The sequence below is a fragment of the Phragmites australis genome, chromosome 22 (genome assembly GCF_958298935.1).
Source record: "Phragmites australis chromosome 22, lpPhrAust1.1, whole genome shotgun sequence".
NCBI classification, from domain to species: Eukaryota; Viridiplantae; Streptophyta; class Magnoliopsida; order Poales; family Poaceae; genus Phragmites; species Phragmites australis.
This window is the reverse complement of record NC_084942.1, coordinates 16241468-16261895: the sequence shown is the minus strand read 5'-3', so window position 1 is coordinate 16261895 and position 20428 is coordinate 16241468. Positions and strand designations below refer to the sequence as shown.

Sequence of the window (20428 nt, the reverse complement as noted above, 5' to 3'; positions counted from 1 at the left end):
AGGTCCAAAAAAAAGATTATTACAATTAAGCCCCTAGAGACCACTGTGCATGCCAAAATCGCCGCACTCTACCAGACTCCACCACCGAAGACGGCACCGGAGCAAAAGGAGAACAGAGGATACACCACATAGACCCGGAAGAGCATCATCGTATCAAGGCTTTGATAAGAGCCGCAGAAGTCTCCTGCCCCTAAGAACGGGAAGAAAACACCTGTTGAAGTCCATCGGTCGGAGGCATGCCTTATGTCTTCCTGGCCTCGGATCTAGCCATGTCATCGGAAAACAGCGCATGAGAAGAGAAGGTTCATCTACCACATCGCTACAATACCCATAACCATCCTTCTAGCCACAAAACATAAAATCGTCACCTCTCACACCACTACCACCAGAGTCATCATCGTAGATGGCGACTTCACCAGAGATAGTATGGAGAAGAAACACCAGACTAACTTCATCATCGACGAAATCACCGGAGACCTACAAAGCCTACTAGCTCCTATCCGCTACTAAATACTGTACAAGTATTGCCAGACATCAATGCACCAACACTCCACCTTCCCCGCAGATGCTAAGCCTGTCGGACGAGGCGAGATCGTTTCGTCAGATGTGGACCGTATGATCTGTGAGGAATGGAGCCGCACCGCCTCCCAGCCTTCGAGGAGCTGCACGAACCGCCTTTGCTCCGTAGTTGCAAAGCCTCGCCGCTAACGCCACCTTTGCTCTGCCCTTTCGGACCGCTGCCGCTACTTCGTTGGACTCTGGCCTCCGCGCGCCCTCGCTATCACCATCACCACCGCATTCGCTCCATGCGCCACCGCTGCCACCGCCTACAGATCGGAATCGTGGAGCACTAAGTCCGACGCCACCAAGCGGCAGCGGAAGGTAGCGGCGGTGCCGCTGAGTGACGTTACCAACCTCCTCACCGGCACCCCGACTCCAATCGAACCTAGGAGAACCAGATGTCAGCCCCTTCCTCCGCTCTCCGACGCCTCCGCCTCCTCCTTGACCTGCTCCTCCACCGCCGGTGAGCCCCATGTGCCCCATTTCTGCTCAATTTTGCTGCAACTAGCTGTGGTGATGGCATCTTCGAACATCCACTGAGAGGATTTATAATCCCTCTCTTAATTTGCAGTCCACAAGGAAGAGAGCAGTGTGGTCAAATCGCCGGCCATCTCCACGGTTTAGAAAAGGCGCGGGACTACTGAGGCCATGGCTAATACTACTTAAATCTTCTGAATATTCATGCTGCTTTCCTCGAGGCTAATCTCATACCATTGCGTTGGACTTGCCATTCGTTATTTCGAAGCTCAGAAGCAAGCTAACGATGACCCCTTTTTCCGTTCTTTGTTCCTCCAATTATGCAATTATGCGCCAACGAACTGATTAACTGGCTCGACAATTCTTTTCTTCGGACTGAAGGACCTCCAGTTTGCATAAACCATAATTTGCCACGTTACATAAACAAGTGAGATTGCTTTACTTACATTGGTCGTAGTACACTGTTACCTGTGTTTGGTTAGATCAATTCAGCCCCTACAGTGGTAGCATCTCCCCGTTGTGCAATTGATATTGTGTTTCGCATACAGTTAGCTTGTTGTGTGACCTCGGGAAAGTGACCATAGGGTTTAGACCAATCATCATTGTGTTTAGTTTGTGTGGAAACCGGATTCAGTTCAAAGGCACTTCTTATTAACGACAGTTCAAGTCATTACCCTTTAAGACCGATCCAAAATATTTCCATTTTCAGATGTTGGAACCACTATGATATTCTTTAGTAGTGCTTTTAGTAGATTGCCATATATATTAGAGAAATATGTGCTAAGTCCTTCACATTTCCAAGAGAATATAGTTATCACATCATATATTGTGTGTCTATGTCAGAACTGACAAATACATGATACTTCAAGCTTTAGGAGTTCTGTAATGTAGTTCAGTTTTTCATCCAAGGGCCCTAGTTAATAGCTAATGGTTACAGTCTGGTTGCATTTCATTTTACTGAAATACTGAATCACACGTTGCTTACAGGAAAACATCCATGGCTCAGGATGCTCGGCCCATTTCTTATTCAGCTCATTGTCACAAAACTAAAAAGGTAAGGAGCACTTCCTGCAAAATAACCCTACCAAGTCTCATGTTATTAAGACTTTGATCACTGTGCTCTCTTTGAGGATCTACATAATGAAATACTATTATGCTTACTATCATATGAACACAGTTTTGTTCAAACTTTTTCATGTGTTTATATTTAATCAATAAACCTGTGCTAGTGCCTGCAATAAGGTCTGCAGCTTTCTGTTAAAATTCTCTCTTCCATGCTCCTTTGTATAAGTGCATCTATTCTGAACATTTAGCGATTCTGCATATCAAAATATGATGACACTGATATTTTGAAGGTTAATATTGCATTCTTTAGTACGATTAATACTTATTTGTAAGATGTAGTGCTGCTCCTTATGATGGCTGTAACTTGAAGTATAATATGCACCTTTAGAAACAGTTATGGATCATCTAGCTTTGTGTATTCTTTAAAAATTCTATATTTTTGAAAGGGAGACAACTCATGAGGTCACACCGTGAATACAACTCACTCAAGCATCACTATTTTTGGTTGAACTATTATTTATGAAATTAGAATTATAGGCGGGTTTGCAAAGAAAGTATGTTGTGTGCAGCAGACAGATAGACTAAAAGTGATTATGGAGGAAAGAAGTCTAAAAGTACTATGATCTCATTAGGATACTTTTGTTCGTTCTATCGCGGATGGTTGCCGTTTGTTCTAAAAAGGCTAGAGAATCCTACATACTGTTAAACACAGAGTTATAGTATATATGGTACTAATAAATTGTAAGAAACAAGAGCTCCACCCTGAATAAATTTGTGAAATCAAACTAAGTTTTTACAATTGTTAGGGTAGCACTTAACAAACTGGTCTTTATTTGTCCTATTGATTCAAGTTTTTGTGGAAAGAGGTAAAGAAAAGGTAGTTTTTCATGTACTAACTGATAACTATGATTTTTATAGTTGTTTTATCCAAATCTAATCAATGGTTTCAGCCTCTAAAACTATTTTTAACTAGATCTGCTTTAAGTTAAATAAAAAACCATATAACCCCTGAAGTAATTCAAAAAGTTGACAAGCATAATTTCTTGAGACGAAAGTAGGAAAAATAATCTTGTATTAGGAGGAACTGCACCAAAAATATGAAATTATGAACCTTAATCTTAGATTAATAATTCTGCAATTAGGGGTTCAATTAACAGGCTAGATGATTTAGACCATAGGTTAAGTGAACTAGAGCCCTTTTAGAGAATTCGGACAGATCTTGAAATGCATTATAAGTGTAGCATGGTTTGTCCTTTAAGAAATCAAAGCATAACTTCTGAGTGACAGATCTGATCTGACATTTTACTTAATGTGGAACATGGACAAAGTCTATATGCAAAGATTGGGGCTCCCGTGCCAATATGCAATTTTTTTTGTTAATCTTAGTGATCATCCATACTTCAAGTCTGAATGTTATTTCAATTATTATTGAATGTTCCTTTTACTAATTATATTAAGCTCTGATAGTTGCCACGTCTGGACGGTTGCTTCTGCATTGTCAACATCAATGCTGACTGCAGGTACCGTTGATCTTTCTTTGCCTTTCGATTTCATGATAGTTTGTTAGAATGATTGTACGTACAACGTGTGGTGTTAATTGGGATTCAACACTTCAACCATTTGGTGTCATAATTCTTGATCTGCACTTCATCCAGTTCAACTAAATTCCAGCTAATGCAAAGTAATGTCAAAATATTTTGCTTTGATATCTGAAAAATGCATACCTCACAGTTCTACTTTGGAGATCACTTTCGCATCTAAGCTCTTTAGCTCTTTCTCAAAATATATTACTTAATTTTTTTAAATGATGCAACTACATATTGCCTGGTAAATTTTCAGTTGCCAATTAGGATTATAAAGGGAAAGTCCATGTTGAAAGCCAAGAATAAAAAATAAAAAATCCTTTGTCCCAAATGTCAGGATTTTGTTATCTTCCTTGTTCTATTAGAAAAATAAGCTACATTGCCCCTGCTGATCAGTACAATTTGCCGATTAGCAATAAATACATTATGTGTACCCACTTCATGGTATATTCTGAGTATAACATCATTCTACTTATCCTGCTATGTATCTATTATATGAGCTGGATGCGGTACTGCATGGATTCAAGACTATATAACTTTAAAAAAGAAGGAAATAGGCTCAAAATGCTTATTTATATGCATGTGCAGTTTGTTATATTTCATTTTCTGTTGTATAGCTATTTGATATCTCATAATCATATGTCATGTTGTTATATGAGACTTACAAGCTATTGTGTTGATGATTTTTGTTTTCTTAGCCTATGCAGTTGATTTTTGCTGGATATAGATGCACTCAGAGGTGGTTTTGTACACCTTGTGCAGTAGGTCCTCAGCTAAGGTAAATTATGTGCTTTTACATGGATTCTAATATGCCTTCAAACTTTTTAGAAGTATCAAGTATTAATTTTTCTTATTGCACACTCCAGCCTCAAAAATGGGATACTGCACGTCAACGGCGCACTATTTTCTAGTTTTTACTCTATTCAGACGGAGTGCGAAGGCTGTGACGTTTCCAACATGCACGAAGAGAAGAAAAGTAAAAGAGAGAAGTGGGGGTGGGTCCCAACATGAAGGGAGAGAGAAAGAGAGATAATAAGAGGGCACCTATATCATTTGGTACGGTCAAATAGTTTGACTGAACACCGTTTGAGCTCCGATTTATCCGCTAATAAACTTTAGAACTAATAGCATGAGTCTAATAATTCAAAAGCAATAGCAAATTTTGCAAGTGGAATTGACGTGATGGTGTGGACCTAAATTTTCAAAAAAAAAAAAAAAGAAACAGGCCCGCATGCCGTACGCTCAACTATAACAATTTTGATATTTCTTTTGCCATACAAACAACGTTGTGTTACAAAAATTTCTGTCTTGCAGGGCTGTGGCTCCCGTGTGATAGCTGATTTGCAATTTGCATTTTTTAAGACCTCATTTTCAAAATACAAATTGTAGTATCTGAATTCACGTACAAACTTAGATGTTGTTTGATTGGCAAATACAAACACAAATTTAAATGGTATTAGAAGACGTTGGGAATGGTAACAATGTAACGGAATACAAACTTTATTTGGTTTATGTCGGTAATGCAAACATAAACGACATTTGAGCATGAAGAACCACGGGAGAACACACCTCAAGTAGAAGCTACTTATGGTGGTGTTGGTGGTGAGCTGTCGCCATCGCTGGCCCTGCGTGAGGCTCTCTCTGTTGATGCCGCCAGGCCACCATGGAGAACCATGAGCTAGCCGACACACTGGAGAGCCCCTCTCTTCTCTGCCCTGCGTCGATCTAGCAGCGCCCTCACCCATGTCGATTCGAACAGCCTTGACGCTGCCAACGATCAGATTCAGTGACGACGGCTCCGACCCATCATCCTGGACCACGAGCAGATCCGGCGGCGAGCCTTCTTCCCCTTTCTTGCACAGATCCCGAAGGTGGCCACTGCGCCCTCGCCGGTCCATGTCGTCGTGCCCTACCGTCACTCCGTTGATCCATTCAGCATACGAGCTCCAGCGACGGGATCTTTGGCCATTAGCGGCAGAGTGGAGATCGGATTTAGAGGAGGAAGGGGGGGTGGGGGAGACTGGATTGGGAGGAGGAGAAGAGAAGGCAGCAATGACTTCGAAGGAAGAATCGGGTGGAGGAGATGGTGGAGACAGGTGACCCTCAAGAGACGGTGTGGCATATGAGTACCAGCGGAGAAGATTAGTATGAAGGGCATAATGCTTGGATGGAAACGGTATCAAATTTCTACGCTTGGGTGGCAGAGTCAATCACAGAGAGGACTAAAACAAAAGAAAATAGAACATGTTACCTAAATTGCGTTACAATACCTTACATCTTACATGTTAACTAAACACTACCTTACATCGTACTCATGCACTCGCCTACGCACGCAAATACGCAATAGGCATCCCTGGGCAGGTCGGCAGCGCGCGTCATTCCAGCTCCAGCCCCCAAACCCTCCAAACCCCCAAAATCCCAAACCCACCCAAGAAACCAAAGCCCGCATAAGGGGAAGCGATGCAGCAGCCGATGCCCATGCAGCCGCAGGCGCCCGCCATGACCCCGGCGGCCGGAATCACCACAGAGCAGATCCAGAAGGTGCCTCCTTTCGCCCTCTCCCTTCTCCCGTTGCGGTTCTTGATAGGGTTCGCGTGTCCTCTACGTGTGGGGGTTTCTTGGGGGCCATTTCGTGTCAAAGGTTGGGTCTTGTTGCTGGCCTCAATCGGATGGGGTTAGGTCTGTATGCGCTGGGATCGATTAGTGGTGGATTTGGTTCGGTGGATTAGTAAAGATGCTGTTTTTTTTCGACATTCCTTTGTTTGATTTGACCAGCTTTGTCTGAAGCTGGTGCTTTCTTGTAACTTATTGGGTGCAGTGTTATGATCCTCATTCAAACTCATGGTGATGCTGCTTGGTTGATGTTAAACCTGTCTCTTTATGCTTGAGGCTGCTAACGTTGATATGAGAATAAATAGGGCCTGTCCTGATATTATAGGAACTAGTAAAGTGGGGAATAGAAACTTGTGAATGTAGCATTGTTTAGATAATGGAACTTGAATCCTTTCTTGTAGCACGGCCTTGTGTCATTTGCTTCCAACAAAACCAAACTGATGTTTTCCATATGTGCTCTGTAGCGTTGACCGCATAACTTGCACTCATCTGCACTTCATATCCTGTAAAGCGTTCTCTATGTGAATATTTCCTGTCTTTCTCAAGCATTTAGGTGCCCTCCTTGATATTATAATTTCTTTGGTGTTGTGATGGAAGATGCCATGGCCCATATAGAGAATCCATCTACGCATCTTTGTGGATTATATATTCCAATTTTGTTTTGACAGGGTTTGCTGAAGTTTAATAATACATATAAAAGAGATGAGTTTATGATTTATCTAACTTCTTACAGTAACTAGCAGTAGTTAAATTTATGTTCAGTTCTGGGAAACTCCCAATATGACTTTTCATTGGAATCTCCTACTTTAGTGTTTTTCATTCTTATTTCCACTCTTCATATTCCCTTCACTTAAAAAGGAAAACTGCCTGCTTTGTTTTTTGTCGCGTCTTTTCTGGTCTTTTGAGTGTTGCTCTTTTCTTTTGTAGTTAGTACTTGAGTTTCACTGGTGGCTAGTATTTGAACGACCAGCGTACATTGTATACTATCTCACTACATTGTATGCTTATTGGCATTAAAGGATGGCTTATTTTGTTGTACTTGATTAATTCCAAATTAGTGCAATCTAGTTGGTTCTTCATAGAAAAAATGTAGACAGCAATGTGGGCCTGGTCTATTTGAACCATAGCAATGGTACCCATCTTGATATAGTCCACTGGACCAAACATTTCCACTTCAAGAATATAGTTGCATACCCTTGACTCCCAACTGATCATTGATTCTTTACATTTACACTAAATTATGTGGTTCTTGTTCTGTTATATGGGCATTCAATTGATTCATAAATATCTTGTAATGTTTTATAGTGTTCATGTGTTCTCACAGAACTACCATGTTTCTTATAGTGCAATATTACAATTATTATTTTGTTCATTTTATGGCACAATTGTCCCTTCGGTTCCAATATAACAGTTTTGTGTATGGTCTGTTGCAAATTTCCAATTTTAATAATTGATCCTATTATCCTATTTCTTTCTGCAGTATCTGGATGAGAATAAACAACTTATTGTGGCTATTTTGGAAAATCAAAACCTGGGAAAGTTGGCAGAATGTGCTCAGTATGTAACTAGTTAAACCTTTATTCTGTTGGTTTTACTATTTGATATGGCTCATGCTTGCATTAATTGAATATATATTATTAGCATGACTTCTTTTTATTGTTACCTTTCCCTGATGTCAGTTAATCCTAGACATTGCTTGTTACTGACATGTCATGTAATAATAAGGTAGCATGTATTATAATTTTTGTTATGTCATGTAATAGCAAATAATCATCTAAGAACTCAAAACTGCAGCGATTGCCTGTATTCTGTAATATTTTTGGCTAGGTATATCTATGTTTGGGTAGGCAGGTATATTGTAGCATTACTATGCATAGTTATTAAGGCGTCGAAGTGCTTGTCGGTAGTCGCCGTAGCCGTCGCCTCACCTAATTCCGTTGTTGCATCCGCCTTGCCAAGTGTGGTGGTGCCTTAGCGCGTCGTGATGCCATATTGCGCTAGGCAGGTGCCACAAAGCTAACAAGCGCGCATGCGGGAAAGGAAGAGAGAGAAAACCACAGAGTAGAGCTCACCTTCTCGACTAAGGAGTCCATCTCCATCGCCAGGATCGGCGGATCTACCACCGCAGAGCCACTCCTCTCCACTTCCCGCCTCTCATAGCCTCGGCACTCCACAGCGAATACTCCTCGCCGCTGATCATGAGGCGGGAGGTGCTCGATCCGTGGCAAGAAGATCCCTGTTGCTTGGATCTAGCTACCGGGGGTTGCGGCGGCGACGCTACTAGAGGATACTAGGGGTTAGGAGCGGGAGAAGCGTCGAGTGGAGGGAAGCGAGGTAGGCGATGTGAGGGGATGGACGGAGGGGAGAGAAGAAAAAGGGGAAGGCATTGATATTAAAATGGAAGGAAGAGGGGGCCGGGTGTGGAGGGAAACATAAAAACCAGGGAGGGAAAGGAGGGAGCTGAGGTGAGAATTTTGCACTCGTTGGCGAGCCGAGATTAGAATTTGGATCGAGTATGGTGTCGCCTTGCCTCACGTCATACTCTTCTAAAGGTGTGAAGGTAGTCAGGCGCCTTGCCTCGCCTTACCCCCGTGACAACTATGCTACTATGTCTTTCCAATAATGTATCCGTCCTCATTGATGTAAAGCTTGGTGTTGTTGGAATTAGGGCATTGGTGGGGTGGGCGCTTTAGGGCCTTGATTGGCTTGAGTGAGCTGGAGTGGGAATGTGGGATGAATGCTACATGGGTCAAGTATTGGCAATGAGCCGATTTAATTTTCTGCCATGTGTGATACGTCTTCATTATATTTATAGACATATTCTTAATGTGGAGTTTTGACACAATATATGTTTTATGGAGTCTTACTATGTGATACAGTGTGAACAATCAGCATGCAATCCATAACACATCTTGATGGGTTAGCACATGACAAAGTTATGTTGTAGTAGTACCCACTTGATAGCACTTCAATATGCAAAGTAACAAAGTATGTACTAAAAGTCAAACACTTATAACATCTAGCTTCTTACCAGCAACACTCTTTTGTACCTAGGTTGCCAACAGGCGTGAGTTTATGTTATCCTTGACTATGTGGTCTAAACTCTTTCACTGATGTGCTTGTTTTTGTAGCCTTTTGTTGACTGGTGGTTAGTAGAGTTGCAGAGAATCTTCGAGTTCTCAATTAGGTAGGGCGCAAAACCTATTTAAAAAGATGATGTTTGTGTAAGATGGTAACCTAGTGGATCTATTTTGCTTTCTATAAAAAAGTATGGTGAAGCTTTTGGTCTGGAACACTAGAAACATGACATGTATGAGATTTCCCTATATATACCCCTAGCAAATATATACCCTCAATGAGAGTATGAGATTTTCGTTTCTCAAGTCTACTTGTTGGCAGATGGCACAATAATATTCAACTCATAAAATTGATAGATTGCCTTTTATTATGCCTGATTAGTTGCCTTGTATAGCTCTGATTATCTGCCTTTTATGGCATGGTGTACATTTATATATACAAGCCTAGAGCCCTCATGATTAATACAAGTGCTATTCATAACTTGATACCAGAGCCAAACTAGGTTTTTTTCTTTCTGGTTGTCGGCGTGTTGCACTTGCATGCAAAAACAACCACCTCCGTTTCTGGTGCTTCGTCTTGCATCGTTTGTCGTTGCTGCTCTTCATCGTGAGCGGTCTCCTCGTTCCTTCTCGTCACTGCTGTCTCGGATCTAGGCGTTCGACATCGTCGTTTGCTTCGTTCGTTGCCGCCTAAGTCTGTGCAGGTCGCTCTCCGAGTCCGTGTAGGCCACCGCGTGCCCCCATGAGGCCCGGGAGAGCCAGAATCCTCACCGGTTGTGGTGGCCAAGCTCTCCTATCATCGCGCTGCCGGGATCCCCTTTTCCACTCGTGGCTGCCGAGATCTCCACTATCAGACCGAGACCTCAATGGGCAAGTTTCCTATGTTTGATCTTGGTCCTCTTCGTTACTTTCTTGGGATCGACGTCTTGTCTACACGAGGGTTTCTACCTCTCCCAAGAGAAGTATATTCAGGATCTCCTTGATCGTGCTTTTGTCACTTATCATTGAACTGTTGAGACTCCCATAGAACTCAATCCTTGATCGTGCTTCTGTCACTGATCATTGAACTGTTGAGACTCCCATGAACTCAATGTTCATCTCTGAGCCTCTTTTTGATCCCATCCCCTATCGACATATTGTTGGGAGTCTCGTGTAGCTTGGAGTCGTTTGACCTAACATTTCTTATGCAGTGCATATCTTGAGTCAGTTTGTCTCTGCTCCCAGTCAACTCCACTATAGTCATCTCTTTCGTGTCCTGCGTTATTTTTGTGGGACCATTTCTCAGCGCTTTTTCTTCCTGTACTCCAGTTCTTTATAGCTCCAGGCTTATTCTGATGGTACTTGGATTAGTGATTGTTCTGACCGTCAGTCTCTTTCTGCCTATTGTGTCTTTCTTTGTGGTCCTCTCATTGCTTAGAAGACTAAGAAGCAGACTGCAGTTTCTCGCTCGAGTGCAGAGGTTGAGTTATGGGCTGTTGCGTTATTGACAGTAGAGATCACTTGGATACGGTGGTTACTTGAGAATTTTGGTGTTTGTTTCTGCGCGAACTCCACTTTTGTCTAACAGTACAGATGCTATTAGCATTGTGCACGGTCTAGTGAAGCATGAGCTTACTAAGGACATTGGTGTTTATGCTTCTTATACACGGGCACATGTTTATGATCAGGTGATTGTTTTCAGTATGTGCTTTCAGAGCTTTAATTAGCAAACTTCTATACAAAGGCATAGATCAGAGCTCAACATAGTTTCTCTCTCTCCAAACTCAGTATTGTTGACCCATCATGATTGAGGGAGGGGGGGGGGGGGCTGTGTTGGATATATGGTTGCCTTGTATAGAGCTGATAGATTGCCTTTTATTACGCCTGATTAGTTGCATTTTATAGCCCTGATTATCTGCCTTTTATGGCACCATGTACATGTATATATACGGGCCTAGAGCCCTCATGATTAATACAAGTGTTATTCATAATAAAAATCACCCTTCACAAGCTGTCACAATAAAATTGAAGTCACATGAGGACACCACAATAGAATAAATGCAAAATCTACTAGTTCTGTTCGTCAGCAGATTATTTTACTTGACATATGTGTTGTAACTAACGTCCATTCCAAGCTTTCAGCATATGCAATCATGCCGGCAAAATAGCAATACATGCTGCGTGCTGTAACTAAAATCCAAACTGCATCTCTAATTACTTAGCAATTTTGCTTTCATTACTAGTGGAGCTAATTACTTTCCCTCTTGCGGTAGTTGCGTCACTGGTGGTCTGTTATAGTTATTTCGAATCTACTTTCCATTACACAGTGCTGGTGATATATGATTGTAGTATATATATATGCATTGAACAAGTTTTTTTCCACTCATATTACTTTTTTATTATGTGAATATGAATGTGATTGTCCTGAAATGGATATGAAAAAAATGATGCTGTTTAATAGTAAATTTCATGTTTCATGAAACTTTCAGGTATCAAGCCCAGCTTCAGAAGAACCTCCTGTATCTGGCTGCAATTGCAGACAATCAACCACAGACTGCTGCAAGCCGCCCTCAGGTTATAGTCATTTTCCAGACCTTGCTGTGCACATATTCTTTCTGCTCTCTGCCCTCATGTTTTTTCTGCGAACAGATGGTGCCACCTGGTGCATCGCCGGGGGTAGGGCAGTACATGTCACAGGTGCCTATGTTCCCCCCAAGGACACCTCTAACACCGCAGCAGATGCAGGAGCAGCAACTGCAGCAGCAGCAGCAGCAGCAGGCTCAGTTGCTAAATTTCACTGGTCAAATGGTTGTGAGACCTGGCATGGTCAATGGCATTCCTCAGCCCCTGCAATTTCAACAAACTCATGCAGCTAATCCCCAGCCAGCAGCAGCAGTAAGCAAGCAAGATGCGGGTGGCGCCACCTCGGAGCCTTCTGGCACTGAGAACCACAGGAGCACCGGCGCTGATAATGATGGTGGAAGCGACTAGCCTGAGAAGTCCTAAGGAACTTACAAGCTAGCCTTTTAGGTCGAAAAATGAATGTATACTGCCGATGGACGAAGAGAGGATCAATCATTCCTGTGCCCTTCAATGATAAGTGGCCGCAGTCTTCGCATGGATGATGTTCGGTAGTTGTTACATTTACCTCTTCTTTCATGTAGAACCCTGTAACATTTGTTTGCTTGTTTCCAAGCTGCACTTGTTGTAGGCTTGTAGCCATTGGCCACAGGCAATATGGTCTTCAGGAGCTGGATTCAGTTATGAATTAGACAAACTTTGATCTCTGCAAATCGAAAATGGTCTGAGCTCTCATAGCACTGTGATCTGGAGTGTCATCGCTTCACAGAGCTTAAAGTTTCCATGGAAATTTTTTGATTGTGCATTCTCCCTTTTGTCATGCAAAAATTTCATCATGCGCTCCCCTTGCTTCTGCTGAAGCAACTATTGGAATATACACACTTTCTTCCATCCGTTCTAACACGAGATCAACTCCAAAGCCTGAAAGATGGTTAGAGCTCTAGTACGTATGGAACTTATACTGAATTTTGTTGATCCAAGTCTTGTGAAATTTTTAGCTCGATTCGATAGCCGCCATTTAGGGGATATTTTTATATGTTTCGCTAGTACAATAGACGTTTACGTAGAGAATAGCCAAAGCCATGCATGTGTCTTATCGTGAAATTGCTTAGGAGAATCATTGCATGCATGTACACGTTAAATTGGTGAAACATAAATAGAGCTTTGTGACATTTTTACAGTTTAGGCTCCTAGTGGTAGGTTCTATAGTACTTGGATGTTGCAGCAGCAGAAGGACGCCGCCTTCTCCATGGACCCATTGCTACTAGGACGGAAGGCGCGCTTGGCCGTGCCCGTGTTGGGTGGTCGTGTTCTCGGCAGAGCTCTGCGTGGATTGCCTTTGGCTTTTGGTGGCCTTGCTTTTTTTGCTGTGAAAGGCAAGTGATTTTCTTTTGTTTCTTCTTTGGTGGCTTTTCAATTACCTCTTTTGGTTCTAAGGTGAGAGAGAGAGAGAGAGAGAGAGAGAGAGAGGTCAGAAGCGGTCCGTGCAGGATATTTGTTTTTCCAACATTGGTACAATGGCTGATACAAAAAACTGAAGCATCAGTTATAGGTTACCAGAGGTACTTTAATGTACAGTATCCATGTTTGTATGGTTGATGTAAACATTGATATATCAGTATGAGCAGTCATCGAAACACTGAATGGGCTGGATCAGATGGACGGTCAATGGATAGTGCATCGTATACAATCTGTCGAAAGTCGAGAGAGCAAGGCAACATGATGTGCAAGGGACTGTATATAGATGTCATATATAAAGATTAATTGAGCACCGTAACATCAAAACCCCATGCGAGAGAAATGTCTGTAACATTGAAAAACATGCACCAAATAGTTCGTTATATGCATTCGATTTCAGGAAAAAAAATTTCACCGCAATATCACTCCATGTTGCACGTAATATTTTCGGGTGAAACCCCATGGGTGCAACATAAAAAATAATTATAGCAACAAATTTCTATAACATCTGAAATATTAAATTTGAACATCTGAAATATTAGAGATGCGAACATATAGGAATTAACTTAAATGAATAATTTTTTCAGATCTGGATCTGTACGCAAGAGATTTCGGGATGCAACCTACGAAAATAACTATGGCAACAAATTTCCATAATGTCTGAAATATTAAATTTGAACGTCTGAAATGTTAGAGATAAAAAATATAGGAATTAACTCAAATGGATAATTTTTTGGGTCCGGATCTGTACGCAAGAGATTTCAGGATGCAATATATGAAAATAATTATTCCAACAAAATTTCATAACGTTTGAAACATTAAACTTGAACGTCTAAAACATTAGAGATACGAGCTAGGACACAAAAATAAACTTAAATGGATAATTATTTTGGGCCGGCCACATAATAGGCTTTGGGTTGAGCGGTTTGTCCCGTCCGATGTGCCCGGACGTTCGAGTTGCAGCATTTCCGATATATATAGGATGTACCTAGCTGGGTGGATAGGCAAAAATGCATCTTAGCCTGATCAGAGAAATCCACAGCGCGCCAGTGCAACATGCGATGGACATGCATTGTTGCATGGGTAACCTAAGGATTAGCATTTTGCCCGATCGTATTACCGAGCAAGACTTGGCTTTTCAATTAGGATAAAGCATCTAATCATCTTCTCTGGGTTCTCAGATCACCTACTCGGGATTCCGAACGCCTCCAAGTTCTCAGACGAGTCCTCGAGAAGGTGTTCCATCTAGGTATATTTTCTAATTGGTATATAAATACCATCCTTTCCTTGCAAATATACGAGGGAGGTAAGACTCATCATGGGCTAGGCTCATAAGTTGAATTTCCGCAGCAAAATTTTTGTATAGTTGTGAAAAGATTCTCTGTCATAGGGACGAAAGAGTTGTTGTTCTGTCTTTTCGAGGTCGTACACTGAAAAATCCAGCGGATAAATGGCTGCACCGGTGACTGTCTCTTTGTCTGCGTGAGCCAGCTGAAAAGACGTAGACTCGATGACCGTGTGTCACTTGGGTGTTCGTGGATCATAATGTGGCCGCGCTTGGAATTAATGTTCGGGAGATGAAACTACGCGTCTCTTGACCTGTTGGTCTATATAAACCTCCGGGTGCTGGAGCTCGGATGCATCAAACCTGAATCCAATCATGGAACCTCCTCCTTTGTCTGAATACACACATTCTTTTCCTAACTATTTCCCATCTTCCTCCGAGTACTCACCCTTACCCTGTCGTCATCTCCCACCGAATCTGGTTCGGTGGTGGAGGTTATCAACGTCTCCTTCAACGAGGAGGCTAAAGAGAAAGCGATGACTCACGACGTCCCTATTAAAGACGGCAAGCCCCTGGCGTCTCTAGTCCAAGACGAGGTGGACTGAGAACTCTTGGAGGCGGAAATAGAGGAAGAAGAGGAGGCAGCTAAGGCGAAGAAATGGAAGGCATCTGGCAGCATCTCTATTAAAGATGGTAAGACGCCGACAGCTTCATCCTCTCCGTCCTCATGTTATTCCAGCGAAGACAGCCGAAGTAAGTAGCCGGAGCAGCAACACCAGCGAGTTCAACAAGGGGCCGAAGCGTCGATGACTCCATCCTCCATTGACGTCGATGGTTGGAGAGTGTCAAGGAAGTCTCTCCTTACTCTTCATTGAGTAGATCTTTTAGGACTTCTTGTAATCATCTTTCCCTTAGCTTATCTGTAAAAGAGCTCAAAATCTTGTTAAATAAAAGGGTCCTATTTCTACTGGAATGCCTATGTATGAGTGAATCTTCTCGTGAATGCAAGGGGAGTTTAAACAAGTGCTCGACCTTTATTTCTTCTGAGTAGCTTAGTGAGCTTTCGGGGTTTCTTATCGAAATGTTCATCGTGATCACCTTAGGTCAGATTACGAATGTAAAATGTCTTATCTTTCAGGAGCTCGGGGACACGATAAGGTTTTTTTGTGGTTCCTAAAGATATTTCTTCACTTCTCATCAGAAATATGGCACGCACGACAAATTTTGTAGTCCTAATGTATGTGAAGCTCTTGACTGGTTATCGAGGAAGGACCCGGATGGACAATCTAGAATCTCGAGTGCGCGTATGGGTGTCAGTTCCTAAATAGCGACTTATCTCAGTTTTTTAAGGCATTGACTCAAAATAGATAAAAGAAATATATTGATAAAATGACAATTAATATTTACAAAATATATCCTAAATATTACACGTAGAATTTGCGAAGCTGGTCGATATTCCAAGAATTTTTAAGGACTTGACCATCTTCCATATCTAACATACACGACCGTGGTCAGTTAGATTCGACCACCCTATAGGGACTTTCCCACCTCGGAGATAGCTTGTTGTTGTTTTTCTGGCTCTATACAAGTCGTAGAACTAGATCTCTGGGTGCACAAGATCTTTTGTGAATGTTCTGGTCGTGGTAACGCCGGAGATTTTGCTGGTACCACGTTGATCTTATCAACACTTATGTTCTTTTTTCTTTGAGAACATTGAGAGCAACCTGTCTTCTCGGGATTTATCCTTGTTGGTGAATAGTTTGATTCAGGGAGATTTGACCTTTAGTTCATAGGGAAACATTGCTTCGGCCCCATAAACTAGGAAGAAAGGCATTTTCACCCGCCGCCTTACTAGATATCGTTCGAAGTACCCAGAGTACGTTAGGCAACTGGTAAGCCTAGGCTTTAGTGTGGGCAGATAAGCAGTTGAAGACACATGTCTTGATTCCTTGAAGTACTAGACCGTTTGCACGTTCGACCTATCCATTACTTTGTGGATGTACAACAGACACAAAGTAGGCTGTAGTGCCTAGTTCTTCGCAGTAATCAATGAACGCCGCACTGGAGAATTGAGTGTCGTTGTCGGTGATGATCCTACTCGAGATGCCAAACCTTGTCATGACGCTTTTCATGATGAATTTCTTGGCGTCCGCCGAAGTGATTTTTTTGACTGGCTCAGTTTCAATCCACTTGGTGAAGGTATAAATTATGATGAATAGGAACTTAAAGCCCCGAGTGCTACCAGGAAGGGCCCCAGAATATCCAACCCCCAAGTCATGAATGACCATGACAAGGGGATTATCTGTAGGGCCTGAGTGGGTTGATGTACTCGTCTGCTATAATTGATAGCTCATACACTTTTTTACTAACTTGCTCACATCATGGAGAGCTGTAGTCCAGTAGAAACCTGTGACTCCTTTTAGGGCGTCAGTCCATGGCAAGCTCCCGACCTAGTTATAGGTCTCGTAGACCACCACTCCTTCAACTGTGTCCTCTGATGATTTAATAGATGACTTCAAGAGTTTCTCTATAAAAATCCTGAGTTGTCCTAGAGATCGTGAGGATGCTAGGTGGGCAAGACTATATGCGAGGTAGTTATCCTTCTTTGGGATATACTTGACCTTGAGTCTGACAAATTTCTTTTCTAACTTCCTCACCTCCATGAGGTAGTCTGTATCTAAGGTTTGATACTCCTTACTAACTTTCTTCACCTACAACTATGAATTCCCTTTCATAAGCAGGCGACGGATGCCAAGAGTAGAAGCTAATCGGAGTCCAGCGAGTAGACCCTCATATTTGGCTACATTATTCGTGGCTGAAAAATTGATATGCAAAGCATATTGTAGGCTTTCTCCCGTTAGAGAGATCAGTATAATCCTAGCCTCTGCGCCTTGAAGCATGAGTGATCCGTTGAAGAATAGAGTCCATACATCCGATAAGTTATCGTGGTCATCCTGGGATTGATCGAGTTTTGTCCATTCGGCCACAAAGTTGCAGGGTACTTGTGACTTGATTGTTGTTCAAGGCACAAAGCAGACATCGAATTCCCCGAGTTCAACGGACCACTTGGCGATTCAACTAACTGCATCTTTGTTGTGTAGGACCTCGCTGAGTGAGAATATTGGTGGTATGGTAATCTTGTGAGTATGGAAGTAATGTCGCAACTTGTGAGAGGCTATTAGCATGTAGTAGCTTCTAGACTTGCGGATAGCGTTCTTTAGGACTGTTGAGCACTTCATTGATGTAGTACACCGGTAACTGGTTTTTCTCTCATTTTTCTAACGCTTCTGTTTCCACCACCAATACCCCACTTACAGCATATGGTCTGGCCATGATGTATAGGAGTAGATCTTCATTAGGGTTGGGAGTGATTAACACAGGGGAAAGAAAGATACCTCTTTAAATTTTTGAATGCCTTGTCTACTTCTCTTGACCATTCAAATTTATCATGTTGTCGTAGTTGCTTGAATAAGGGAAGTCATTGATCTACGAGCAAGGAAATAAAACGGCTAAGGGCTGCCATGCATCCAGTTAGTCTTTGAACTTCTCGCACTGACATGGGAGGTTGCATCTCTTCAATAGCTTTGATCTTCTCAGGATTGACTTTGATCCCCCAGTAGGACACCAAGTAACCGAGTAGTTTCTGCACATCGACTCCAAACACGCACTTCTCTAGGTTTAGCATGACTCGATTCTTGCACAGGTTGTTGAACATTTCTTACAAGTCAGAGATGAGATCTTCCTTCTTTTTAGTTTTGACGACAAGATCGTCGACGTAGGCCTCGACATTCTATCTGATCCGATCATAGAATGTTATCTACATTCCTCGTTGGTATGTGGCACCGACATTCTTCAATCCAAAGGGCATTTTAACATAGCAGTTTAGACTCCAAATGGAGTGATAAATGAGGTCTTCTCCTTATCCTTTGGATGCATGCTAATCTGGTAATAACCGGAGTAGACATAGAGAAGGCTTAGATAGTCATAGCCAGAGGTGGAGTCAACTATTTGATCTATTCATGGTAGAGGAAAAGCGTCCTTAGGGCAAGCTTTGTTGAGATCGGTGAAGTCAACACACATTCACCATTTGTCGTTTGATTTCTTGACCATGATGAGGTTTGCGAGCCACTCGGGGTGATCCACCTTTTGAATAAAACTCACCTTGGTGAACCTTTCAATTTCCTATTTAATAGCTTCTTTCCGATGGGGCGCGAACCATCAGAGTTTCTGCTTGACCAGCTTTACGTTGAGCCAGATAGCTAGTTTATGCTCATCCACCTCCCTAGGGATCACAAGCATATATAACGATTGCCAGGTGAATACATCAGCGTTTGCCTAGAGGAAGGTGATGAGTGCGAGTTTCTATTTGGGATCCAGGTTGGAGACGATCCAAATGGTCTTGGATGGCTCCGCTGGTTTTAGAGGAACTGCTTTGACTTTGCTGTAAGACTTCACGATGGCCTTAGGCCTTAAGTTTTTCATCTCCTTGTTGGGTTGATGTTGCCTGACCATGTTCACACTCCGTTTCTCACAACAGAGACCTGCCTTGGGACAACCCCGGACGGTGATGACTCCCTCGGGTCCCGGGATCTTCATGCACTGATAAGCGTAATGCGTGGCTAATATGAATTTGGTGAGGGTAGGTCTTCCCAAAACAGCATTGTATGCCGTCTCGAAGTCAACCACGTCGAACAAAATATTTTCTGTCCGGAAGTTGCAATGCTTCCCAAGGGTAACGGGGAGCGATATCTGGCTGAAGATCTAAGTATTATACCATAGAAGGCCTGAGTAACTGGCTTGATAGCAGATCGGGAGATCTACATCCCTTCGAGTGCATTGGTGAAGAGGATATTCAGGGAACTGCCCCTTCAAGGGAGGTAATTCATCATTATCTTCTCATCCCCATTAGCCGTTTGGATGGATGTGGTATAGATCTAGAGAAACTCAATGGGCTTTATACTTCCATTATATTTTTTATTGTCCCAGGGCAGAACCTTATCGACCAGCTTATGTTCTGTAAATATGGAGAGAAAGTCAGACATCTATTGATGGCACCCTGCTTGATTCTAACAGCCTTGAGAGTTTTTCCCAAAGGGATCAGAGATCGATCCTGATTTGATCGATGTCACGATATCCTCTGATTAGATTGATGAGGGGTAGACAAAGCCCCTTCAGAGGCCCTTAGCCGTCTTTGCCGGATGTCAATGACCTAGCGCAAGTCACTGATCGGATGACCTTTGATTAGCGAGGCTCAGCATCGGTTATTCGCTCAGTTGTCATCCTAGGAAGCTTTGTTCCGAGGGTTATGCCTCTCTGAGTCTGATACGTCTCACAACACGGGATTACGTGGTCTACCTTGATTAGCACTTTTTTCCAACTAGGGCCAGATAAAAGTTCTCAGCTTGGATGATGGCCTCTTTCGTTAAGTCGATCGTCAAGTTCATCAAATTCTTATCGGCTGGGGTCGCCAGATTTGTAGTCGTAGGATGCATGAGGGTCTCTTGTAGAAGAAGGATCCTCTTAGAGGTTGCAGATCTGAACGTTCAGCCCCCTGTTGATGGTCAGGAGATGGTAAGATTGGTGCTTCATTAAGGATCTGGGGAGGTGTGCTCATATGGTGTTGACCATCGCCCACGTCAGGAATTGAAGGGCCCTATCCGTTTGTAGGGTTGTCTAAAGCAATGCAGAATTGTTTCACAATTGACTCCACCAAGTACGCCTCAATGGAATGGATTGTTCGAATGAAGGAA

At 42.6% G+C, this 20428-nt stretch overlaps 1 protein-coding gene and 1 long non-coding RNA gene across 3 annotated transcripts; both read left to right on the top strand.

The window, feature by feature from the left end:
- The first annotated feature begins 640 nt into the window (after nt 1–640).
- On the top strand, nt 641–4461 carry LOC133905206 (uncharacterized). Of its 2 annotated transcripts, XR_009907584.1 has the most exons (4): nt 641–1024; nt 1133–1465; nt 2026–2092; nt 3571–4461. It is a non-coding gene; the product is annotated as an uncharacterized LOC133905206 (long non-coding RNA). The 2 variants fall into 2 exon arrangements; XR_009907583.1 differs by having other exon boundaries at nt 1133–2092.
- Nucleotides 4462–5996: 1535 nt separating this feature from the next.
- LOC133904238 (GRF1-interacting factor 3-like) lies at nt 5997–12670 on the top strand. Its single transcript, XM_062345696.1, has 4 exons — nt 5997–6227; nt 7780–7856; nt 11845–11929; nt 12005–12670. The coding sequence occupies exons 1-4, from the start codon at nt 6147–6149 to the stop codon at nt 12344–12346; spliced, it is 585 nt and encodes a 194-aa protein (XP_062201680.1). The 5' UTR covers nt 5997–6146; the 3' UTR covers nt 12347–12670.
- The last annotated feature ends 7758 nt before the right edge of the window (nt 12671–20428 follow it).